This window comes from Halichoeres trimaculatus, unplaced genomic scaffold, assembly GCF_033239565.1.
Source record: "Halichoeres trimaculatus isolate MK-OKI-2021-1 unplaced genomic scaffold, fHalTri1.1 fHalTri1_scaffold_13, whole genome shotgun sequence".
Classification (NCBI taxonomy): domain Eukaryota; kingdom Metazoa; phylum Chordata; class Actinopteri; order Labriformes; family Labridae; genus Halichoeres; species Halichoeres trimaculatus.
The window spans coordinates 16,776,271-16,804,157 of NW_027437191.1; the positions used below are offsets into that span (position 1 = coordinate 16,776,271).

At 41.6% G+C, this 27,887-nt stretch overlaps 1 protein-coding gene across 2 annotated transcripts in view; it reads left to right on the plus strand.

The window, feature by feature from the left end:
- The window catches only part of nkain2 (sodium/potassium transporting ATPase interacting 2), a 120,789-nt gene that overhangs the window by 41,324 nt on the left and 51,578 nt on the right, over nucleotides 1–27,887 (plus strand). For both annotated transcript variants that reach the window (XM_074685135.1, XM_074685136.1), the window contains exons 2-3: nucleotides 9,254–9,391; nucleotides 10,464–10,544. In XM_074685135.1, the coding sequence (XP_074541236.1) occupies nucleotides 9,254–9,391; nucleotides 10,464–10,544 (219 nt within the window). The remainder of the gene's footprint in view (nucleotides 1–9,253; nucleotides 9,392–10,463; nucleotides 10,545–27,887) is intronic.

Consider the following 27,887-nt stretch of genomic DNA (forward strand, 5'->3'; position numbering starts at 1 on the left):
TGAAGAGAGACTTATCATTGGAGAGGGAAGAGCAGGAACTCCTCGGTCTCATGACTCCAGCTATCTGTCAGTCATGAAGCTTGTCGGACTGAACACGCAGCCGGTGTAAGTTGACAAATGCAGTCAAGATGCAGCGCAACGTAGTCACACTGCAGATGTATTTCAGGCATCAGTCCCTATAGACACATTTTAAACTGCAGCTCAGACCTCACTGTTTCACCTTTTCGGCGTGTGTGTTCAGCTTTAGCCCCAGCCTGGAAACACTGGTGCTCGCCCAGGGCAAAATTTTCAAACAGCAATATTGTTTGACTCCCTGGTGTGTGCTTTTCCCCTGATCTCAGCATGTAAGGCTGCACAGCCTCATGATGAAACGCTATTAAGCATTTAAAAATAAAAGCAGTATCTCCTGAAGTATCTCAATAATCTCCTTCGCCATCTTGGGAAGCCTATAAGATGAGGAAATTTGCCTCTGGGCCTCTGGGCTTAGAGGAGCTTAACACGACTCTGAAGAGTTCAGCCAAGTCATGTAAAGGTAACACATCAGCAGGATAAGTCTGAGGTATGTAACCATGGCCTATTCCCATGAAAGCACTGTTAGAAGGGTTTATGACCACGGCCTGAAGTGTACCGGCCTAATGGTCGCCCTGTAATATAAATCTAAGTGCGGACTCTCAGTTGGAGCTGTGCAGTCTATCCATAGCTGAGTGACTCGGACATTATGGTTATTACAGATATGTCTGAACAGTTGTGATGACAATAAATGGGCCTGAAAGGGGAAATTGGATATTAAATGGAGCGATTTTCACCTGCGATCATTGTTTTTCCTCCATCTCTGTCGCTCTTCTATCTCTCCCTTTCCCTCCACACCCCTCGCTTCTTCTTCTTCTACCTTTTTCTTATCCCTACTTCCCCGATGCTTTCTTCTCTCTTTTCCTTTGCTTGGCCCTCTCCCCTACAGTCTTCCCTCTTTCTCTCTCTGAGCCCTAAGTAGCCACAAATGGTCCCTAATAGCCTCCAATGGAGATGAATTGATCGTCGTGTGAACCGAATCGATAGGAGATTGCTTTTTGCTGCACACAGTGGGATACGGCGCAGGCAGGCGGCCTTAATTAAGTTAACAGTAAACCAAGATTCGCTCCAGAGTTTTATTAGAAGAGTAAAGTTTACGATGAATACAGGGAGAGAGAAAAAAAAGGTTATGGTTTCTGAAAAAGGGCATATTTACCTTGATGTGTTTCTGATTTGTCACAATTGAGTCGTGATGCTCCCTCGCTGACTCATAAACTGTTTGTTGGACATTTTGGCACTTCCTCAGCCTGTTTTTTTTCTCTTTTCCATTGCCCCCCTGCTGATTTCTACACCTCTTCTCCTCTTCCTTCCTTCTCACTCCTCCACTGCCTTTCCTCCAGCCTCTCTTCACTCTATCCCTCGCCGTACCCCCGTCTGACCTCACTCCCCCCTTCCTCTCCCTGTCGTCTATAATGGGATGAGCAGCAGAATTTGATCAGCAGTTTTTTAAAGGTCACAGAACCAAGCGAAAAAACTCTCAGCCAAAGCGCCGAGGGAGGGAAGGATGAGACTGAGGAGGGTAAGGGAGGAGAGGAGAGAAAGAGAGGAGCGATAACAGGCTGGCAGAGTGGCGGATGCAGGGAGGAGAAGAAAGGAGATCTCGAGGAGGAAATGCTGCTTGAGTAGAAGACAGTAGGAGGAGATGAGAGGATGAGAAAAAAGAGGAGGAAAATAGGAAGGGGGAGACGTAGCAGTAATGGAGGGGAAAGAGGGAGGAGGCAAATGAGGTAATTTGTTGTTTTATGACACATCAGATCTGGAAACAGATGAATGCATATTAAATATGCAGGAGAGGAAGAGAGGAGAAGGAGAGTTCTCAGTGATGAGGAAAAGAAAAAATAGAAAGAGAGGAAATGAGAATATTAACAAAGAGAAGAATGAGAAGCAGGAGCAGTGGCATTTTTAGAGCTGCTTAGGGCAGGCCCCCACTGCTGGAATGTGATTGGCCGCTCCCAGCGCCACCAAACAATACCAAACTCTTATTGGAAGAAAACACTGGTTTTATGGTTTTGTGTGGACACCGGTAAATGGAGTTTTTGGTTCTCAAATGATACTGCTGAATGACGGGGGCTTTGTCTGGAAAACACTGCCAAATATGGGTTTGACATGCCTTGAGCCGCATTTATTGGCAGATTTGCCCTCTGTGTGTGGACGAAATTATTTTTAAAACCAATCGTGGGAGATATTTGTTTTTGAAAGTACGCATGGGCAGAGGAGGTGTAGATCTGATCCTGTTATTGGATATTGGTCAAATTCTGACCCGAAAAGCTACACTAGGTATTGGTGACAGGGGGCTGACCCATGGAACCAGTCTGCTCAAGGATCCTTTCAACTCTGTTTTGCTATTCTTTATCAAAACAGAGCAAAAACAACTTCTAAAATGTTGAAACTGACTTTTTTGTGATTTGTGTATGAATAATGTGCTCATTTTAAGTTTGGAGTCACCATTTAGGCCATGTTTACACGGAGACTCCCGCAAAGATTCTTCCTTTGCATTTCCAAAAGCCACCTGTGTCTACATGAGGACGGCGTGAAAACGATCCGCGTTCATATGACTCCAAGAGGACAAGTCACAACGATGTAGTGGCCATGCCAGGCCAGTAGTTGGCGATGTGGATATGTGTGTGTATATATCCTGAAACACTCAGATCTGTGTTTATACGAGGCTGGATGGAGGAGCGTTTTGAAAACTCTCCACTCTGTAGAGTGTTTTCAAAAGTTTCCGTTTTTGAACAAAACGCAGCACGGTCTCATCTAAACTCAAGCCCAAAATGTAATGAAATGTTATCGGATTTGACTGTTTTTGGCGTCGTGTGAAGGTGGCCTTATACTGTTATTAAGCAATGGGCACGATGGCTTTCCATGCCTGAAGCTTTGGTCAGAAAAATCTGCTGCAGTTGGACCACCAAAGTCTGACAAATCTAGACACCCCCGGATAAGAGAAGGAAGAAGGTATGAAAGTAAGAACTGAAGAGGAAACGTCTTCATTTCTCTACCCCCTGCTTCTTGCTCATCGCTTCTTCTTTGGTCTGTAACTGTCAGATCTTAATCACCCATCCATCGTTTCTAGTCGTCTCATCAGATGTCTTGGCCTGCCCCTCTCTCTCTCCCTCAGCATCTTCTTCTCTTTGAGATAAAAGAGACTTTCATCACTCTGCAGAGTCTCATAATGGTCACACAGTGCAGCTGTTTCCCTGTCTGGAGCAATAATGATTCCTTGATATCATTCCATCATTTATTATCAAATAGACCAAAATCCTTCTCAAACTCACTAAAGACTCTCTGTCTCTCTGCTCTCTCTCTCTGCTGTCCCTTTCATCACCCTCATCTCTCTGCAGCTGTCAGTCTATTCCCAAAACATCTCACCGTCTTTCTCAATCAAGTCTGCAGACCGTGTGCATTGAAATGCATGTCTGCAGGGTGACACATAACAACACAGGGGTGTTTGTCCTTTTAGAAAATCTTCTCCACCTCTGTGCAATTATACGCAATCATAATTCCACCTTTATAGTGTTAACCTACATTTATTCACATGTAAAGGCAACACCTCACCACTGACGCTATAGTGAAGCTCTGTAAAAGGAAATATCTGAAGACATGAGAGAAATTAGCCTGTCATCATCTGCTATGTGACAACTACCCAACACTGAATAATAAATGTAGCTGAATAATGTTTTTATGTAAGTACAGCCAACAATCCACTTAGATGGAGACACAATACGCTCAACTTAACCCCAGTGTAATTTATTTAATCTGACAAATCTGTCAACAATGGTACTGTACAGAAATGCAGTCTTGCACTGACAAAAAAACAACTTCTGGCTACACTTATAGCCTAAAATTATTAGCTGCCACTCCCACAGATTTTATCATTAGCAGCTCAGGGACTTTATCATTTTAAGATGTGAATATGGTGACAGGAAAAAACAATACGTTTATGACAAATGTAGAGCAATTCATGCTTATGTGCCATCTACTCTGGTTCTTGGAGCATTTTGTTCACCATTAAGATAACTTGGTTGGCATTTTGACAAAATGGTCTACCAGCCATTCATCTTTTACTGTCAACTAATGTAAAAGCCAACAACAATATAAACGTCAATGCTAACTGCTTGCTGCCTGTCTGAAATAGGGACAAACCGAAACATATTTATGTGAGTGTTAAATAATTCACTTTCCTAGAAGTTACAAGTGTACTGCTGAAGTAAGTTATTTGTTATGAAATAGCATCTCAAAGTATATTTGAAATATTTAATTTCTAAACTTGGTACACTGCCTGGCCAAAAAAAATGCCATCTGGGTTTAACTAAGCAAATAGGTACCAGCAGTGGCGGCTGGTGGAGTTTTATCCAGGGGGGCTATGACTACAAAACAGACATATACTAATAAGCAAGAAAACGTGCTAGGGTATTACACCTGTGTATTTACATCAGTGAAAGCCAAAAAAAGCAACATTATACTCTTAAGGTCTTCGCTCTTTCACATTCACCTTCTCCTGTTGCGTTCTCCTCTCAAAAGGTAACGCTATGAGCGACTTCACTGGGTTATTAATGTTTTCTCTCCCCATTTTACGTCTCCGTCTGATCGTCTCCTACTCCCACGGCTCGACCTGTCAATCAACCGCACTTTATAACAGACGGGTGTGACGTCAGCTCCATAGCGGGAGGGTGGTGGTATGCAAATCCAGCTGCATTCAGCTCTGGGCGCAAGAAAGGTGCACCCCAACATGGTCCTATCGCTTGTATTGAAGAGGAGCCACTCCGCATGTACCATTTGTAACGACGGTCTATGGCCAAAGATTTCTGCGCCCCGGGGCGGAAACATGTCACCAATAAGATAATGTAGATGAATTAAAAAACTTTACTCATCATGAAATATATAATATTCATCGTGAAAATGTAAATATATATATATATACATATAGTTCAGGACGTTGTATTTTATTATTTCTTTTTCTTTTTTAATGTCTCATTCTTCAAGGTAATGTTGATGGTAATGACGGTGGGGCAGTGCCCTTGCGCCCTCTATTGACCAGCCGCCACTGGGTACTAGCCTCCTATTGGATAATTACTGCATGGATGATAGAGTTTGTTTTGTTCTTAAACTGATTTTGGACAAGGGAGCTAACAGAGTTGTTTACAGTGTCAGCATCTGTCATCATCAGTGCTATCAGACTTCAACCACCTTGACTAACCAAATTTACCCGAAGGTGAATTCAGAATTGTCCTTTGTGGATTATTTTGTATGACAGTGATTGGCCAAATTCATGTTAATATGTGAATATCTCTCCCCAGCATCAGGCCCTTATTTGCTACTTGTCTCTGCTTTCTGGGTGCTTTTACCAGCACCCCTAAAGTAAATAAGTAATTTTGTTAATATTCATCAATTTTCCACCACTTCTCCTGCTCAGGGTTACAGGTGCCTGGAGCCTTTTCTAGTTGTATTGAGGCAAGGGGTACACCCTCGATCCGTAGCCAGTCAATCAGAGTGCTGGAACACAAAGAGACTATTGTCACGCACACACTCACACCTACAGGCAAAACAGAATCACCAGTTACCCTGATGAGCATGTTTTTGGACTGTGGAGGAAGCCAGAGTAACTGAAGAGAACCCTCACATGCAAGGAGAGAACATGCAAACTCCATACAGAAAGGCCCAATTTGCCTAAACCGGGATTTGAACTGGTCGCCTTCTTGCTGTGAATCAACAGCACTAACCAGTGACCCACCATGCTGCCCTTGGTTAATATCTGTTTTTTTTTTAAGATAATGTAAATAAAAAGGAAATAGGAAAGCTCATGAATTTGTAAGTTTTATTCATTTATTAAATATTTATTTGGTCGCTCTGTGACTGGCAGAGCTACTCTTTTGCACAACTAAATTCTTGTACAAAGCAATTAACTTTTTTAGTCCATTCAAAGCCAGTACTGTCAGCCCAGGTTTCAATGAGTGCAAATGATATGCTTTCCTTTGAGAGCTGGCTTCTTTTACTTAAACTGCTCCATTTTGTCTGCATTATACAGCTAGGAACCTGAATATTATAAAAATGAAAAACATGACAGCCATCTCCAGCCAGACTCTCTAACTAATGCATTTGGAGTGTCATGCTAACAACCCAAGCACAAGCATCCAACTATGCTAACAAACAGTAGGTGGAACAAACAATCTCGGTCCTTCAGGGATTCTGAGCTGGCCTTAGACAGACTGACAGGAGGCTGCATTTCAGCTTGTTTACTGTGTTTTGTGAAGCATTCACACAAAGTGTACTGTACTCTACACATGGACACATTAAGTAGCTCTTCATAGCAGAGTAGCCAAGAGTTATTTGGCTTTGTAAACAGTTATGGATGGCTACTGCAGAAGCATAACAGTTTTATGAGAGAACAAAATTGTCCAGCCATAACTTAAGCTTCAGATAATAGCCTCCACAGAATCCATGGATATTTAAAACTAATGCCCTGTGCTCGTCCACAGGTGGGTTAACAGTAGGCCTTGATAAACAAGCTGAATGTCAACATGCCCCTGTCTTTGTGCCTTAAGCAGCAGAACTGAAATGAACATCTCAGTCGGCAGCATCAAAGCCCGTCGCAGCACCTCCCAGAGGACCCAGCTAGCCAGCTTGAGGCTCCACTTGTACAGCACGGAGGCTTTCATCAGCTGCACATATCACAAACCTGCCATACCTGCTAACATAGCCACAGCTAGCAACTGTTGCTGTCTGCAGCTCTCCATCTCTCCCTCTCTCCATTCCCCCTAGAGTCATAGCTGTTGAAAGGCTTCACACCTTATATAAAGCTTCTGTCATTTGACACATGCAAAGGATGCTGGGATTGTAGCAGTGGGGGCTGTGTGCGTGCTTTGTCTGTCAGTGACAGTGACTTTATAATAAAGACTGATGTGCTGGAGCAGCTGGAGTGAGCTGTTTTGGAGCTGAAACATGTAATGAGAATTGGAGATTTAAAATGAACAGATGTGGTCCTCTCAATTTGTCCTGTATGGGCTTCTGTATTAACCCAGGTTAGCACAATAAACATCTCTTCTGCTGACTGTGTATTGAGGATATGTGTTCTAATAACCAAGGGAAATCCCTTGGAAATCCCCCTGTGTGTCCCAGCTGGAGTGAAGACTGTTTATATTATGTTGATGAAAGAGGGGCCCTCAGGGGCCTCAGTAATGGGCTGGGAGGTCTTTGACTTCTTATAATAGCCTCTGTATTGGTGCGTGTGTGTGTGTGTGTGTGTGTGTGTGTGTGTGTGTGTGTGTGTGTGTGTGTGTGTGTGTGTGTGTGTGTGTGTGTGTGTGTGTGTGTGTCAGAGAGGCACAATCGTGGCAGTATATAATTGTCAATAGGAGGACACACTGACAAAATCAAATGAAGCTGATACACAAAGAAACACAAAGATGGAGCTTGTCCTGCAGAAAAAGGGCCCAGACACAAAGAAACAATGTCTCTCAAACACACACTCACTCACACACACACACACTCTCACATGCACACACACCATTCACGCACTGTGGTGCCAGCTGAGCCCTGTGTGTCCAATAACAGCAGGTCCTGTCAAGTGCAAGCACAGCAGACCTGCCCTGACATGGGAACACACACACACACACACACACACACACACACACACACACACACACACACACACACACACACACACACACACACACACACACACACACACACACACACACACACACACACACACACACACGTACACGTACACACAGCCAAACACATGGATGAGTGCACATATGTCAGCACACCACATACTCATTCACACAGCCTCCTACTTTGTTGAAATCTTACATCTAATATCCAATGAAGAGCCTCATAGTTTTGACTAATGTCAGATTGATGCAGTTTATACAAGGTTACAGAGTGTGTGTGTGGTACAGATTTTAATTGTGTGTGTGTTAGAGTTTGTGTGTTCACCTGCTATTGTGTTGTGAAAGGCTGTAGTCTTGCCATATGGTCTCACATTAGGGCTCTCTAAGCTCAGCCATCCAGAAGTGTATGTTAATATATTTAGCAGTGCCATATTGTCTGCTGTGTGTGTTTGTGTGTGTGTGAGAGAGAGAAAGGGAGAGAATGTGTGTGAAAATGTGTATTAGTGTGAAAAGAGTGAGATAAACAAAAAGTGAGCCCTGTTCTTGATAGGTGCAGGCAAGGCGACTGTCTCTGCTAAGTTAAGTTTTTTAAAGGAAAATCTTTTCAAATCTTTCTTTTCTGCTAATGTCCTCCCTCTCTGTCTTTCTGTATGTCCATGGTATGTTTGTCTTTCTTCTCTTTTTTTATTAACTCCATTTGTCTCTTTCCTTTTTGTTTGTCTCTCTTTTCCATTTCCTTTTTGTTTCTTCCTTTTTTCCTTTTCTTTTCTATTTTTTTCCTTACTTTCTTTCTTCCATTCTTTCTTCCTGTCTTCAGACATTTAAGTTTTTTTATTTTTCTGAGATAGAGGTTGTACATTTATCAAGACTGTTTTAACATATACAAATTGAAAGTGATAAAAGAGTAATCATATCAGATGACCTTATTTGTTAGTTTGATATCAGAGAAAACAGCAAGTTACAGATGCCAATTAGAGCTCTCTTTCCTTCTCTTTCTTTCTTGAGCCATCTTACTTTTCTTTTCTTTTTTTCCCTACCTCAGGCCTTCTTTTGTGTGTGTGTATGTGCGCGCGTGTGTGTGTGTGTGTGTGCACGGGCATGCGTGCAGGGCGTGTTAATATATTTAGCAGTGCCATATCGTCTGCTGTGCTGACTTCATTAACTGTCTCAGCATGGAGCCCAGCAACAGAATGATAATAAACCTACACACACACACACACACACACACACACACACACACACACACACACACACACACACACACACACACACACACACACACACACACACACACACACACACGGGCCCAACAGTAGAGCATTGATAACTGATTACAGTTCACTTCATTATTTTGAAGGTGCTAATTGTAAATAGATCTTGTTAACCCCACAGACCTTTTAGAGAATCTGTCAGTCAGCCCTACTTTAATGTTTGCCCAGGATTAAGTTTACAGAAAATCCTTCACAGACCATAAGGGACAGATAAAGAGTAGTTGAAGAACAATAACCCTTGTCAATTTTTTTCAACTGTTGATTTGTTTCTCACCACTCACCTCCTCTTTCTCCTCTCTGCAGGTCAGTGTGTTGGAGCGCCAGGTGATAGACTTCCTGGGCTACCAGTGGGCTCCCATCCTCACAAACTTTGTCCACATCATCGTCGTCATCCTTGGCCTGTTTGGTACCATTCAGTTTAGGCCTCGATATGTTACAGGGGTGGGTATCACACACTTGTTCACAAACTACCAAACAGTCAATGGCAGACCTTGGTGTTTAAGGCCCTCTCCCCCAACGTGCCAGGGACCAGCTGAGAGGTCCTTATATGATGGCCATGTAATTTCAGCAAGTCTTGTTAAGATGTCCTGCTATCTTGGTGGAAAAGACCAGCTAAAATGAGCTGAAATTTTGCACACATTTAGTATGAACATCAAGCATTGTTGCTTTACAATTTTAAAATATGGGAAAGCATACTGTTAAACTAATGAGAACTGATCAACTGTTCAAAGAATGCACTGAAAACAAGGATAGCTGAATATATTAAAAGTATAACCCAGTAATCATTAATCATTGAAAGAAAGGCTTTTTGCTGGATCAATTCCAGATTGAAGTAAGACATCAATTTAATAATCAATTATGAATATGGAACAGTTCGAACAGTGATGTCGAGTGGGAATAGGAATAACTTGCCAATTTGGCTTCAGCCTTTCTCGTCTCAGTTCATACAATGGGTTATGCTTCAGAAAACCTTCAGAAGTCGCGACTGCAGCTGTAGGCCTCCACACTTCATAAAAATCCACCCATACCTTCTAAATACTCCAACACACACACACACACACACACACACACACACACACACACACACACACACACACACACACACACACACACGCACACACGCACAAAGAAGCAAATAAGGGAGAAGATTCATGTAATGAAAGTTTGATCTAAGCTGGTATATTCTAGTTTACTTGCATCATTCATTAAGCTCTTCCTGCTCATACACACACACACACACACGCACACAGACACACACACACACACACACACACACAGCCCTGCTATCTATTTTCTCTCCCTGTCTGTTTTGATCCAGGTGATTGGTTGCTCGCTCCGCTGTTGTTTTTGTGTCTCAGCAACATTAGAAGTGAAGCCTCCCTCTGCCTGTCCTCACCATCTGACTCCTCCGAATGCAACACATGAACAGGCTTTTTTTAATTTCTCCAGCAAAGACCTGTCAGATCTTGTCTGCCTCTCACTTTCCTCGCTCCTCTCTGTGTTTTCTCTGCAGTACGCAGCCTGGCTGGTGGTGTGGATGACCTGGAATGTTTTCATCATCTGTTTCTACCTGGAGGTTGGAGATCTGTCACGGGTAAGAAACCTGCAAATTGGATCATTTCTGCTTTCATGTCAGTTTTTCTGTTTTACGTTCTTTGAATAAAGAGTTGAAACACACACTTAAACTCAGTAAGCCCTTAGTGAATCAGCTTTGCTGCATACAGGATTTTTGAAGTTATCATGAACCTCTATAGGAACATGTATACAGTATGAACCTTTCACAGTTGCATTGTAAGTGTCAGATGCAGGGATGAGGCTGGCAGTTGTCTATTGTTTTTAAATAGCATGCTAGCACATTCACTGATGATTTTTAAAGAGACTGTGAGGAGTTTGTACATGATCTTGAAAGGGTCTTGCTTCTAGATATATGCCTGATAATAATCCTAATTCTAAAATAAGATTATCAGCACTAAATTTGGTTATTTTTGAATGCTGTATTTCAGCCTTCCAGTCATGTTGGACTGGATTGATTTATGGCACTTAGTTCCTATGACTGCTCCACACCGGCCGATGGAGTTTAACAGAATAGAGAGATCTGTGTTTTTCAGCTGTAGATAATTTCTTGGATTTATTTTGTAGTGATGGTGGACACAGGAGCCAAATTGTCAAAAAGAAAAAAAAAAAGCTTAGAAGAGCAGAAGAAAGCTAAATGTGAGAGTGATAGAACATGGGCTAAAACACAGGCTACAAGCTATGTGTGATATTGTGCATTACAGCTCACATGCAGTAGTTATTCTGCAGTGGTCTGTTCAAACTTGAGAGTGTCAATAAACTCGTAAACACGTTACAGACATGTCTCACAGCAATGGGCAGTGAGTAGTGCTAAATATAGATGGTTACTTAACCACTGAACAAACTGAGTTTACAAAGTTTGCTTTTTGTCTTGTTTCAAACGATAGCACTACATAACTGTTAGTAAATACATTATTTGGTCACATTGCATCTGGAAAAAGATTTGTGCTGTGTTCATTAGCTTTAAAACAAACTTATGTCTCGGCAAGAGAGGCGTCTTCACGACAGTGGGTACAAATGCGCATGGAAAGTGAAGTCTTTATCCCGGCAGCTTTTCCTGACAGTCCTGACAACCCATTAGAAGTGTCATTAAATATGTCCACCCTTACAGTCTGTGCATGAAGGGAGACAACATGAGCAAAATGTTAAATAGCACTTAAAGAAGAATTACAGCAATGAATCTTCAACTGCTGATTTTTTTTTTTGCACAGAATAGATGCAAATATCTTGGATTTTTGTATCTTTTTTTTTAAACATTTTTTATAATATTTGCTTCAAGCTTATATTGATCACTTGATTACACATTAAAGAGGGGTACTATTCTTTCACATATTTTAAACATGGATATAAAGTAGAATAAAATAGAACTTTATTGTCATTGTAACAAGTACAATGAAATTGAAGTCACAGCAGCAATCAAGAAAACTAAAGTAAGAAAGTGTACGGAATGTGCAAAAAGGTCCATAAGAAAATAGATGATGACAGCTTGTCCATCATTGTCCAGTTCAGCCAGCCTCCACCTCCACAGGGTCCAGGACTGAGCTTCTTCAGTCATGCTCCATCTCTGTCTCCTGGATCCTGTCTGCTCACAGCAGGTGAAGCTCTTCCAATGTGGCCTTGGTGTCTGATGTTAGCTCCGTTAGCCATGTCTGTGAATAGCATGATGCCACTCTGCCCTCTGGTAATCCCTCTGTTGCTGGGTTAGCATGGCTAGTTAACAATGTTGGTCGTCAATACCAACAATTTTTGATTGGTAAACATTTATATGGTGTACTAAGGATTTACAGATACATAGCCCCAAAATTATATCACAATGTTTTAAGGAAATTTGCAATGACTATATTTATGACGATATGGGGGAAAAATGAACAACTCATTATTAGTGGTTGCTGCTTTTGAACAACAACATTTTTGTTGCACACACAGTATGGAAGCCACTTTTCCAATCATTTACTACTACTACACAAGCTTGAAATGTAAACATACTAAGTAGGTCAGATCCAGAGGAAATCTGACATTTTGGGAGAGGAAAAGTTCATCTTGCAGGTGCAAAACTTTACAACTCTGTTCGACACAATGCATTCTTTCTATGAGGACACCAACAGAAAGGAGAAGGCATGGACTGAGGGTGTTGAAGGTTTGGGAGGGCCAGATGAGCTTAACATATTAATTTATTACCATGAAAATATGTTGTCATGGGTGGGATTCCTTCAGGAACATGTGGTTCTCCTGTGATCTCGAGTATCCAGAGCTATGGGTGCTGCCCTGCACTGTGCTGTGCTCCAGAGACACGTCCAGTACGTACTAATGTGAGGTTGAAGTCGATGCTGCCGTGCAACTTTCGCTCTCGGCCATTGTTGTTTTGTACACAGCAGGGAGCATCATACATTATTCCATCTCTGCACTGTAAACATTGTGAGATGACAAATTGATATCGTCAAAACATTTATACCAGTATTGTTGTAGATGGTATGATATGGCATGCCCCTAAGTTTTACTCAGCATTAATAGCTGCTCAGAACGGTCCATTCTTAAACCATCACGAGATCCTGATGATCTCTTCATGGGATTTGCCCAAATGATGAAGTCACTGCATAAAGATCTCCTAACGGGTTCCAGGCACATTTGAAGAGTGGGCCTTAAACACTAAGGTCTGCACATAGCTCTGGATCCTGTCAGGCTTCCAGAGAGCTGGCCACTCAAAGAGAAAGGGGGTTGTGGAGGAGGGAGCCATAGAGAGACTGCAAATGAACAATTAGGGGATGGGACAGGATAAAGCCAGTGAAAAAGCACTTTTTGTAAATTGGAATAAGCTTGTTGATACTTTTAGTCTGCAGAGAAACTCACAGGTCTGAAGTTTTATTTTCACCTCGACTCAGTGCCACTGCTGTCTAACCTCCTCATCTCTGCTCTCTGAATCTGTCATCTTTTTTGATATTCTGCAAGCCAGTGTTTCTCCACTCCTCAAGAAAAAAACAACCCCCCCCACCCCATCCTCCCTGTTGCATTAATCTACGACAGTGTGGAGCACAGGCAAATCGTCCTGTATGACAAAAGGCTGAGGATTTATGTTGCTGCTTTGACCGCAAGTGCTGAAATTGCTGAAATGGCTTTCTCTTTGTCTCATCTGACAGGAAGGGTCACATAATTTAAAAGTGATTTTAGTGTAAGTTCAGCTGCTATAATCACAGGGGGCAAGACCCTGTCAGCCTCTGATACTTCCACATTCTGCTTTCTGACCCAGCCGCACTTCAGGGAGGTAAATACTATACATGTGGCTCAGATTAATTCATGCACTCATTTTCAATAACTGGATAGAGTGTAAAGGCATGCTTTCATTTATTCTCTCTGTTCTGACTTGCAGAGAGGTTGCATTAAGTGGCTTTGTTCAGGCATATAATCCTAACAAAATGATTTGTGTTGACTTCTGTTTGATGAAAGCATTATAACACAGTGCTTGTGCTAATAATATACACTGGAAAGGAAATGAAACATCAGTTGAGGCTGATCACAAATTTTCTGACTCACTTTACAAAGGTTCAACCTCTCAGCAGCACAAATTAGTTGATTCAAATACTGATTAGCAACTTGGACTATATTAATTAGAGCCAATCAGTGCTTCTATAAACAGAAATCAGTTGATGGCAGGGTTGATTATGGCTGATTACACTCTGTGGTGTAGAGATGACAATCTCCACACAGTTTGCTCCAAAACTCTCATTTAGGAGACGTAACTACAGATTTATACATTTCAAATAATTGTAAGTAAAGCATGGTACTTCATCTATCCTAATCCTAAAAACTTTATGAACCAAGATCTTTGTGTCATTACACACCTGCTCTTCACTACGAAATCTGTTAGCTTTTTCAAATCACAAAGCCACATTTTCCATTGCTAGTTGAGCTCATTTCTGGCGTTGGCTCATTGGTGTGTACAATTGTCTCTTCTGTCTGCTCTTCCCACACACACACACACACACACACACACACACACACACACACACACACACACACACACACACACACACACACACACACACACACACACACAGTTAGCCTTGTTATGTTTTGTTGCCTTCCAAACTGCAGCCAAAAGTTTCACAGAGAGTCAACAGTGGTATTAAATCCCTCATCCTTCTGCTGGGAAACCTGCAGCTCCATTGATCTCTGGTTTTAATGATATGTACACCTCTCACTGTCCCTGAGGCCTTGTTTTAACAGTTACAACCTCTGCAGCTCGGAGAGCAGGAACACGCTGTTTGGGTTTTGTTTTTATCAAACTAAAAAATACAAGTCTGCCTGCTGTTTTGGTGGGCCGAAGAGTAAGATGGAAGACTTTTGTAAAACTGAAAAATTGTAAATTGTGGTACAAGGGTTACTAATAACACAGAATTAACTATATTTATTCATTCATTCATTTTCTGAACCGCTTTTCCTGTTCAGGGTCATGGGTGGCTGGAGCCTATCCCAGCTGGCATTGGGCGAGAGGCAGGGTACACCCTGGACTAGTCGCCAGTCAATCACAGGGCATCAACTATATTACCAAATATATTATTCATAATGTATTGTGATATGACATTTGTTTGACATTTTTCTTACATTTTATCAGAAAACATTAAAGTCCTCTTGACCAGAATCACCACAGCTGGTTTCTAACGAGGGAGAATCAGCCTCTTAATTTGAGACACATTTATCAATTACCCGCTGACCAATCAGAAAGCAGTGCACTCAAACCAGATGCTGAACAGCTTGTTTGTAGGACCAGCACAGTTTGCATGTGCCTCGCTCAAGGCCATATCAACCTTGACCCAGTTACTAAGGGAGAGGGGAGTTGCTTTCCCCCTGTGTCCACATCTACCAGCTGTTACATGAGATATGAATCCATCACCTCACAGTACAGGGGCTTGTTTACTGACCTGAGGGCTATTATTACACTGGACCACATGTAAAACAAGAGGGGCTATGTGTGCTATTCAAGACATGTAGTTCAGAATAAAAATTAAAAAAAACTCTAAAAGGGGACTACTTCCGGTCAGGCAGATGGAGTAGACGTATAGTTCAAGTGCTCCGGTAAATTCTTTACCTTTCATACCACCCAGCCCTCTAATTCCCCGCTTATCTGGGAATAATCCAATATTTTGGTGTTTTTTCCCCTAGTTTTCCTAAAAACTCCCTTTCAATGGCTTCCAAATCCACTAAAACAAGCAAAAAAGAAGAGGCTAGCGCTAGCCTCACGCTAGACGCCATTACCATGCTGCTTGTTAAACACCGGGAGGAGATCGCTGCTGATTTCAGGACTTCGTTTTCTCAGCTCGACTCTAAACTCGACCAAACACGACTTGCAGTGGAAGAAAATGGTCAACGTGTCTCCTCTCTTGAGCTTGCCAGCGAAGACCTGAGCCAGCGGGTTTCGGACCTCGAAGGTATCTGTTCAACCCTGCAGGAGGATAACACAAAGCTCAAAGCTAAAGTGACCGATTTGGAAAGCCGCAGTAGACGCCAAAATCTACGCATCCTTGGCCTACCAGAGTATATTGAAAGTGGTCACCCCACTGAATTTTTCTCCAAAGCACTTTGTGAGATTTTCGGACCCGAAACGCTGCCATCCCCGCCTGAGATTGACAGAGCCCATCGCTCGTTGGCCGCTAAACCAGCCCCCGGACAGCGTCCGCGCCCGGTTATTCTTCGCTTACACCGGTACCAGACGAAGGAGCTTCTTATCAGAGAAGCGCGGCGGAGAGGGAAACTCGAATTTCGTGGCCAAACAGTTCGTGTTGTGGAAGACTTCAGCCCAGAAATCATCAATCAGCGAGCAGAATATAGGGAGGTTATGGCTGAACTTTACAAGCGTGGACTGAAGCCTGCTCTACTCTACCCGGCGCGGCTTCGCCTCACACTGCAGAGCGGAGCCAGAAAGTGGATCAGCTCCGCTGAAGAGGCACAAAAATACATCGATGACCTTCCTTAGCCACTTATCTGAACTGGTTAACCTGGACACCTGAAGAGGCAATCTACAACAAGTCAGGTACCAGATATCTTTTTGTTTGTTTACCACCTCCTTCTATCAGCACCATCACCACAGACTACTGTTCAGCTCTCACTGCTTACCACAGGAGTGAGTTCTGTCATGATGAACCAGCATTTACTCGTTCACACTTAATTTAAATTCCAGTTATTGTGGCTCTTATGCCTCGGTTAATTCCCGACATCTTATGATGGGGTTGTTTGTTCTTTTTGTTTTGTGCTTATGTTGATACAGTTCCGCCAAAATGTAACTTTATGAGGGCACTATGTATGTTTCCTTGTATGTTTTTATTGGAGCATTTTTGTAGTTTGTAGTGAGTGTAAGTTAGGAAGTGTTTTTTTTTTGTAATGTTGGTTGTGAAGAGCTTGCTGCTTTCCTTTTTAGCAGCTTTCTTATTTGGGGAGGGAAGGGAGGGAAGGGGTAAAGTCACTGATAATAATCGAGCGCTCTACGCCTTTACAACTCCTGTTACCAGTCTCTTAATACTGGTTCTCACCTTTTACAGTTATAACATTAAACTGCCCCATGGTTTACTACCTTTGCATTTTAACCCTCTTTGTTAAGCTGTATGGATAGGCATCTAAACTTTCTAAGCTGGAATGTCAAAGGCTTAAATCATCCTATCAAAAGAAAAAAGGTCTTCTCACATCTCAGACAGCTTAAGACGGAGATAGTATTCCTCCAGGAAACTCACATTCGCAGCTCAGATAATAACCGCCTCTTACAGTGTTGGAAAGGACAATGTTTTCATTCCTCCTTCCAAGCCAAAGCTAGGGGGGTTTCAATACTTATTAATCAAAATATTTCTTTTCATCCTCACAATGTAATCTCTGACAAGTTTGGTCGTTATGTCATTGTCTCTGGAAAACTGTACAACACACAAGTCGTGTTTATTAATGTCTATGCCCCCAATACTGATGATGTTTGTTTCTTTGAGAAACTGTTTTCACTTCTCCCTGATCTCAACACACACTCTGTCATATTTGGAGGTGATTTTAACTGTTGGTTAGATCCAGTTTTAGATCGATCTTCTTCCAACAATGTTACAATAAGTAAATCAGCCTCTCTCATTCAAACATTCCTCACTAAATATGGAGTGTATGATGTGTGGCGCTCTTTGCACCCCAAGGACAGAGAATATTCTTTCTTTTCACATGTCCATCACACCTATTCAAGGATTGACTATTTTTTCCTTGATAGCCAGCTTCTTCCGTTTGTCCATTCTTGTGCTTATCAAAGTATAATTATCTCTGACCATGCCCCCATCACTATGGCCTTATCTCTACCTGGCCTCCCTCAAAGAAGTAGGCAGTGGCAACTTAACACAACTTTACTGTCAGATGACAAATTTGTAAAATTTATGGAGGAAGAGATTGCTTTTTTTCTCACTACGAATACATCATCTGTCATGTCCAGTCTAATTGTGTGGGACGCACTTAAAGCCTATCTCAGGGGACAGATCATATCATACTCTGCCCAGCTAAAAAGAAAGTCTTGTAGAGAACGATCAGAGCTGGCTGATCTAATTAAAGATATTGACAAAAATTATGCTCAAACCCGAAACCCGGACCTTTATAAAACACGTGTGGAACTTCAAACCAAACTAGATCTTCTCTCAACTCACTACACTGAAAATTTACTTTTAAAAACTAAGACCATGTTTTACATGCATGGTGACAAGCCTGAAAAACTGCTTGCCAACCAACTCAAAGGGTACAGAGTTAAACAGTGTATACCTGAGATACGGCTGCCCAGTGGTCTCACAACTTCAAACCCCTCAGAAATAAATGACACTTTCAAAGACTTCTATTCGAAGCTCTATGCCTCAGAATCCCATGCTAACTATGATGCTACCATCGACTTTCTTAAAAATCTTTCAATTCCAAAAATCTCACCGGACTGTAGAAAGAGGCTGGAAGAGCCTATAACCCAAGCAGAAGTCATCTCAGCCATTTCTTCAATGCAGTCTGGCAAATGTCCTGGCCCTGATGGATTTCCAGTTGATTTTTTCAAAAAATTTTCCTCTTTACTTTCTCCACAGTTATGTGCAGTTCTGTCTGAATCCTATACAAGGCACTCTTTACCTCCATCTTTTAATGAGGCCTTCATCACCCTTATAGCTAAGAAAGATAAAGACCCTCTGGAATGTGCCTCTTACAGACCCATTTCTCTCTTAAACACAGACTATAAGATCCTAGCCAAGATCTTAGCCCTCAGATTAGATAACATACTTCCCAGTATTATATCAGCAGACCAAACTGGTTTCATAAAAAACAGACAGTCTTATTTCAACATACGACGTTTATTTAACATTATCTATACGTCCTCTGAAGAAACCCCTGAGTGTGTAATCTCATTAGATGCCGAGAAAGCATTTGACCGCGTTGAATGGAAGTATTTATTTGCTACCTTAGATGAATTTGGCTTTGGTCCAACTTTTACGTCATGGATCAAATTGTTATACTCTGACCCTTCTGCTTCCATCCGTACAAACTCCCAGCGGTCAAAATCATTTAAACTGCTTAGGGGAACCCGCCAGGGCTGTCCCCTAAGCCCAATGCTTTTTGATTTGGCAATAGAACCACTAGCTATCGCCCTACGTAGTTGTAAAGACATATCTGGTATTAAGAGGGATGGCAGAGAACACAAGGTCTCTCTCTACGCCGACGACCTCCTGCTGTTCATCTCTGACCCGAGCACCTCACTACCCCATATCTTATCATTGCTTAGTCAGTTTGGTCAGCACTCCGGGTACAAATTGAATCTCCATAAAAGTGTTATCTTTCCCATCAACAATGAAGCACGTATATTAGACTTTAGCAACTTCCCTTTGAAAGTGGAAAAAAACAAATTTTCTTATTTGGGTATTTCTGTCACGTGTAAATACAAGGAACTATTCAAGGAGAACCTTGTCAAAATGCTAGACCAGACTAAACTAAAACTTTCGCAGTGGTCCCCTCTATCCATTTCTCTCATGGGACGTATTAATGTTGTGAAAATGAACATCCAACCAAAATTTCTGTATTTATTTCAAGCCCTGCCAATCTTTGTCCCTAAAGCTTTCTTTTCCAAACTTGATTCTCTTCTTTCATCATATTTATGGCAAGGTAAACATCCTCGTCTCAATAAGTTACATCTTCAGAAAACTAAAGCTATTGGAGGTCTAGCATTCCCAAATCTCCGTTTCTATTACTGGGCTGTCAACCTGCGTTCCTTCTCACTCTGGTCTTTCTTTTTAAACCAACCCAACCCCCCTGACTGGGTGGAAATGGAGCTTAACTCAGATAAAACCATGTCTATTCCTGCACTGCTGGGTTCGTCTCTTCCTCTTCCTCCCATTAAGTCCATTAAGAATCCAGTGGTCAAACACTCTTTAAGAATATGGACTCAATTCAGGAAATTTTTTAGACTAGACAGTTTTTCTCTCCTAAGCCCTGTTTATTCAAACCCCCTCTTTCAACCTTCTATGCATGACAGTGTTTTTTACAACTGGCACTTAAAGGGTATTATACGTTTTAAAGATTTGTTTATAGACAACAAATTCGCATCATTTGAGCAGTTAAGCCAGAAGTTTAATCTACCAAAGTCTGATTTCTTCAGATATCTACAAGCAAGACATTTTCTCATCTCAAAATTTGCCCATATCCTTTTATCCACAGAAACAACTGCTGTTGACTCAATCCTCTCACTGAACCCATTTCGAAAAAGACTTATCTCAGTGCTGTATAGCATGCTGACAGACTTACAGCAGGAGTCTACTGACATACTTAAAAGATCATGGGAGGAAGACCTGGGCTTGTCTATATCTGAAGACACTTGGGGCTCTATACTCAAGCGTGTTAACACAACTTCTCTCTGTGCTCGCCACTGCCTAATCCAGTTCAAAGTGGTTCATAGAGCTCACATTTCTAAAGCTAAACTGTCTCGTTTCTACCCCGACATTGACCCGCACTGTGATAAATGTAAGATTGCTGAAGCATCACTTGTACATATGTACTGGCAATGCCCTAGTCTCTGTAAATTTTGGACAGAGGTATTTCACACATTGTCCAAGATTATCAACGTTACATTGAATCCCAACCCTCTTGTTGCAATATTTGGGGTCACTGGAGGAGCAGTACAGATGTCAGCGCAAAAACAACAGACCCTTGCCTTTGCTTCCCTTCTAGCCAGGCGTGTAGTGCTGCTTAGATGGAGAGACGCTACCCCTCCTACACATGCACAATGGTTGGCAGAAGTTATGTCTTGCTTAAAGATAGAGAAAATAAGATTCTCCCTTCAACATTCAACTTCACAGTTTTCTGACATTTGGGGACCCTTTCTGAACTCTGTACACCTAAATCCATGAACCAGAAGCAGCTTGACTATCTCTCTCTTTTTTTTTTCTCTCTCTCTTTTTTTTCTTCTCTCAGATATATAACTAGTTCTCAAATAGGACTGGGAAATTTATTACGTATCATTAATGGCAGTGACAGGGTAGGGATTGCTTTATGATGGTTATTTGTTCTACGATGTTTTTTTTGTTTTTTTTTTTGTTAGTTTTGTTAACTTGTTTGTTTTAATTTACCTAAAAAGCAAAATGGTAATATGGCCCGTTGTTGTAGGTCCATGCCTCACTTATTTACTGTGTGCAGTTGATAAAACTCTTTTCTTTTCCCTCTCTCTCCCTTTTTCTCTCTTCTTTTTATGCACATTTTTCACCTTTCTGTATGTCGATGAAACTGCTAACTGCACTTTGTGTTTATTCATAAAATTGTATAATTTCAGTGACCGATCAGCACTGCGCTTTTTGTAAACTCTGTTTGTACCTCAATAAAAAGATTTTGACTAAAAAAAAAAAAAAAAAACTCTAAAAGATGAAATCAGATAAAGACCACAGTGGTAATGTTGTTGTGTTAAAGGGCAACATGAACAATGGAAACTTGGCAGTCTGGTTGCAGAATGAAATTTGAAATTTGAAAATAATAGGAAATTTGTTTTTGTCTTTGAACTAGAATGAATGATCTTTTGAAAAGAATATCTTATTGAGCAATCCACATGCATAATCAATATTTGTCCTCCCTCCAAAGTTTAATAAAGTGCTCTTCATGTGAATAATGTATAGCTAATCAGAGTCTTAAGGTAACACACACACACACACACACACACACACACACATATATATGTTTATATATATATAAATATATGTATGAATTTATTTATATAAATCATAGACTGTATAAAACATGGACGTAGTCTCGCTGACGTCACCTGTCTGTTTTAAAGCATATCGGCTATGGCATATTGCAAGTTGCAAGGGCTTTACTTACAGCCATAGGGCGCCTGTCAGTCACGTGACCCCCAGCTGTGCCTCTTATTGAAGGAGCTGGCGATCTTAGGCCCCGTTTACACAGAGACTCCTGCAAAGATTCTTCCATTGCGCTTCCAAAAGCCACCCGCATTTACATGAGGACGGTGTGAAAATGATCCGCGTTCATACGACTCAAGGAGGACAAGTCACAATAATGTAGTGGCCATGCCAGGCCAGTAGTTGGTGATGTGGACAGTAAGCAGCATGTACGTTGCTCAGAAATCCGCCATCATTGTTGTGGTTGTTCTTTCTTTTTCTGCCATTTTGTTGTGTGAGACGGTCGGCAATCCAACCATAACGCGCATTACCGCCACCTACTGGACCAGAATGGCTCAACTGGAAATGTGGCTGAGCGTGCAGCCTTCACCTGAAACTGCGAGTGCGCATGCGGTGACGTCAGCATTTCACCCTGAAACGCTCTGCTCTGTGTTTACACAAGGCTGGATGGAGAAAGGGATTCAAATCTTTCCACTCTGGGGACGTTTTTAAAAGATTGCTTTTTCAGTGAAAATGCAACGTGGTCTCATCTAAATGGAAAGCCGATACGCAACGAAATGTTTGCGGAATTGACCGTCTTCGGGGTCATGTAAACGGGGCCTAAATATCCTCTGAATGGCCGAGTTAGAAAAAAATTCTACCCCCTTAAAGTGTGAACCAATCATAAAATTAGCGACTCAGGCAGGAGATGTTCTTTGGCAGCATCTTAGCATTTTATCAAGAGAATGGACATAAAGTTTGTTGTCTCTGTTTTATTTAACTAGCATATAACCCATCAATGTGTTATCGGGCATCTGGATATTAATCTGCAACGAGGACTGGAGACTGATGGTGCCAGCTCTGCTATCTGTGGCCATGCACAGTAAACCAGTGCAATTTTAGATTTTAAATTTTTGTTTTAACAAAATTTTTACTTATAAATGAATAAACAACCAACCTATTAATAACTGTCAGCACTTTCCAGTATCTTGAGCTGAACTGTTAAGCATTAGTAAACAAGGGATTATACGAGACTAAGTGCTTTGAAGTAGACTTTTCACATCAAAGCAACATTAGACATAAAGGTCTTTAATATTCTACCACTGAAACTATCCCAAAGCTTAAAAATGTCCTATCCATGACAGAAGATTAACAAATAATGTAGTATTTGAAATCTAATACCATTAGAAGTTCAGATTAAGGTCATCAAAGATCAGAAAGACAGAGATCAAAGAAAAAGATAAGTAATGCCACAGTGACATATTTTTCTTGCTTAGCCTCGCCTCTTCATTCTGCATATACCCCTCCCTGAGCGAACTGGATCAGAATAACTCGTTGGTGTTTGATAAGGGTAATGATGGTGTGCTCTGTGCTTGAAGAATGCTGTGATGTAAATGAAAATGTCTTAATCTCCCTCTCTGTTGCTTTCAGCTTCCCTTCTTTCCCGGTTTCTGCGTCTCCCTCCTCCTGCGCCTCGCATGCTTCGTCTCCGCCTAATTCATTCCTCCTCTCCCTGTGCTCGCTCTATAATCAAGTCTTTTTCATGTTGTTCTGCCAGAAAACCACGTCAGTCTGTCCCGTGTTCCTCTTCACCTTCTTGCCTCTCTTTCATTCACCCTCCTCCTTTACATTCTCAATGTCAAGACTTGAGGAAATATGTGCCTGTCAAGAGGCTCTTTGCTATTTATGGTCAATAGTGATTCACAGTGCAGGCCTTTATGTATTGCTCAGTACTGAGTGCCAATTTAACACATTACTTTACACACTCAAGCCATTACTTCTGGGTCACAGGACAAAAGTGTTTGTGACAGACTCCATTTTTCTTCATTACAGAGATCTGACATCTTTCTGTGTATGAAAGAGTCACAGGATCAGCCTGGCTTTGATTTATGCTGTGTTATCAGTAGCTCTTGAATTTGTGCTGTTAGCTTTGATGTAATTTTCAAGTGCCAACACCCTTTTTTCCCACAAATAAACCCCAAATATGCATTTCCAGTGCCAGCAGGGAATGTTTTTTACAAGACTGATCAGACTGTCAGGGAGTTCAGTGAACACTGAGAGTCTGGACTGCCTGTTTGGAAAAAAAAAACATGAAATCTTCCTTCATTTGGATGCTGTATCAAGGCACAGAAAATATCACAGACAGAAACAGCTAATCCCTTCATGGAGTGTGTACAATCTGTCATTTTACATGAACAGAACACATCTCACAGACTATCAGACACACAGCACATGAACTGTAAAATACTCTCTGTTTTAGTCAATGAAAGTCAGGGAAAGTGTGGAATTTGAAGGATCTCTTGGACATTTTTATTGATGTGAAAACTAACCCTAGACAGTGGATGGGTAGGTGGGAGAGAGAGCAGGAAGAGGACATGCGTCAGAGATTATCTGCTCAGTCTGGAGTCGCGATGTCAAGCGGGAACCAGATGGATGCACGTCAGAGGAACAGACAGATCATGACTGAGATCATGGTTAATTGGTTTGGATGAAATACTGTTAGCCCAAGAGTCAACGTGACATATGAGGCATAGTTGTATGTCAGTGATGAGTCACTAATTTTGTCTCATGCACACAGTGGGATGTTACTAAATTTGGATAAAACTTATATTCCTCACATTTTTTTGTGTGTGCTTCTGAAACTGATTTAAACTCAGTCACTTGTTCGACATTTTCACACAGTTCACATGAGAAGTTTCAGGGTTAGAAAAGCTTCTTGAAGAAATGTTAAAGACCTGTGACACTGTTTTTGCAGGTTTAAACTCTTCATGATGGGAAAACAGAACCTTGAGTAGACATTCTGTGGAATGGTCCTTTAACAGTGACCATCTCAAAGGTGCAGTTAAGTGCATGGATGCTGAAAACATTGTATTAGTGGGCCCGAGCAATGGCAAAACTAACTTCTGCAAACCTTTTGCCAAACTTGGAATTTTTCAATGAAGATCTCAGCTCCACTGCAACTTCCAGATTCATACAAAGTCTGAAAGAAAATACTCACACAGCTTTTTGTTTTGTTGTTTGGTCTAACATTGTCCTTCTTCACATCCCCGAAGCTGAAAACTGACAATCAAAACATCAGCAGATGTGCCTTAAAATGAAACCAAAAGAGTTGGACTCACTCTCTTGAGCTCTACTTTTTTCTTTTTTATTCAGTTTCTTACAATTTTGTTGGATTCCTTTGCCTTTTCTCTTTTTTACATGTTCTTAGCACACTAGACACTTTGGAAGACATATGTTTGTTCCAATTTGAGTGAATTCTTGATTTGAGATATGGAGACCATAAACCATTTACCCTTTCAGATATGACTGCCTGGATGGTAACAGCAAGCATGGATTCTTTTCTTATTTATACTGTAAGATTAACAGCAATTAAAAGACAAACAATAAATAAATACATTAAATCCTGATTAACAATTTGATTTCTTCCAACCAGTGTTGAGCTAGAGAAAGTCAAGTCCCCATTACCCAAGTCTGAGTTTAGGTTGAGTCTTAAAACCTTAGACAGTTGAACCTGCCAGGCCAGTAGTTGACGCTGTAACTGTCTTGTCCGGAAGCCACTTTTTGTCAATCTCCGCTGAAGTAGAGTTGAGCCGATGATCTGGTGTTTTGGCAAATGCTAAGTGCAGAAGTGCAGCAGCAGATGCACATTTTGTGGAAAGACAGTCAGCAGATTCAGCAGATTGAGCAACACAAGCACAACATGGTTGTCGGTGTCGATCGTAGCAACGGTACTGTTGTATGCGCTTGCGGGAAGTGGAGCATCACGCGTCAGTGTTTCAACTGAAAATGCCTGCTTACTGTTTACACAGCAATGGTGGCGGCAATGTCTCAGGAAAATTCCACTCTTCAGGCCGTTTTCATGTTTGCATTTTAGGTCGGCTAAAACAAATTTCTGTGTAAATGCGAGGTCAGAACGCCACAAAACTTTTGTTTTTCACCCTAAAACTGTTAATGTGTAAACAGCCCCTAAAGCCGCGTTTACACCAAGCAGTCAGGGTCGGTTCGTCTCGGTATGGTGCGCTTTTAGCGGCGTTTCCACTGACTCATCCCGGGACGGATCCCTAAAAACCGAGACGAGCCGTCCCACTTTTTTGAAACCCTTTCGTATGGGTGCCAGACTGCACCGATCCGCTCTCGGGAGGTGGAGCAACACACTGCAGACCGTTGATTGGTCAAAAGAATCGTCACTTACCTCGCGACAGCGGCTGCATTTCTCCTGGCAGCACACAGACTTCTCTGAAACGAAGCTTGATTGCACTTTGTAACAGAGAGCTACATGACAATCACAGAGAGGACGAAATGCTGCATGTCTTCCATCCGTGCTCTTTGTTTACTGTGTCGCGTTTTCTTCTATGTTGGATTTAATAGCGGGGTAAGCTGCTACGGCGTCGCACTATTGTTTAACAGCTGCGGCTTCCAGCATCCGGCTTACACGCCGCCCACCACGAGAGGGCACAGTTTGCTGTGGAAACGCAAACGGGATCAGACTTAACTGTCCCAAACCGTCCCAAACCGTACTGAACCGACCCGGACTGCTTGGTGGAAACACAGCTTTAGTGAATTCTCTTTTAACTGAGTTGAGTTAGGGACAGGGTCTTGTCACCCAATTGTGAGTCCACATTGAGTCCCCCCCCTCAACTGATCCCATTTATGAGCCATGAGAAGAACAATCACTGTTTTGGGTAAACTTACACTGCTTGCTTCTAATGGGAACACTCTGACACATTGATTCTACTACTGTGGGATTAATGTGGGTATGTAATAAGCTAAAAAAAATACTATTAATGCTATCAATCAGAATTTTATTTTCCTGAATATTTGCAGTCTTGTTGTTCAGTCACTTAAGATGCAAATGTTACTGTTAGCTAGCAGCTAATGCTAACTGCAACAGCTATACTTAACTGCATCCTGAACAAAAGCAGTTCCGTTTTTTAAAAGCCTGAGCTAATCCGTGTACTCTCCTCTGTGATTTGTTTTAATGAATTAAACAGGGTGCATACTCTTACCCCCCTTAAAAAAATAGTCTCTATCAATAGTTAACCAATTGTATTTTTCTTGTGAAGAATGTCTCAAAAGACTATGTTTAGCTGATAACACCTTGAAAGTACAAGACGATATCTTGTTACAAGAAATTACAAGTCAAAAGTAACACTTGAAATGCTTTTAAATATGATGAGTAAAAAAGAAAAAATCTGCCAGTAAAATAAGATATTACTACTTCTTGAGTTTCTTAAATTGGGACTACATATTCACTTCAAGAAACTGACATTTCACTATATCTTTTTTACAGTTTCCTATTTTCTAACACCATGAAATGTGACATTTTTCTGGACTAGTTGAACAAATCAGACATTTAATAAATCCACTAGGACTAGTTTACAAAAATTAGACAAATCACCCACTTAGCTTTGGGATTTTGAGGTGTTCACCATCTTTAAGCCTGAATGTAGTCAGTTCCCAGACCTCAGTACAACACTGCAGTCACCTGGTCGATTATGTACTTCCCACAGTCTTATTGCAGCACTTTAGCTTCTCTGGTCTGTTTGTATTTGATTGGACTTTCTATCTAATATGTATCTTTGCCTTCCACATGGTCCCAGTGGAGCCCCAGAGGCAAAGATAAGGTGTACATCCTGTCCGACAGTAATATGAGTTTAAACCTGAGATTCATTCCACATTTCAGTCTGCCACACTCCCATCCTCCCTGTCACTCACCACTGCACTATCTAATACAGCAGCAATGCCACCAAATTCATCTTTAAAAAGATTTTTCTGATGTGGCGTCCCTGACAGATTTGGAGAAGAGCCTGTGGAGAGCTAACTGTCACCATGCTGCAAAAACACACACACACACACACACACACACACACACACACACACACACACACACACACACACACACACACACACACACTACAGCTCACTGTCAGCAGTCCACTGTGTCATATAAAAGATGCAGCCACCCCGTGGGCGTCAGATGACACACAGATACAGACACACTGGACTGTCAGTCA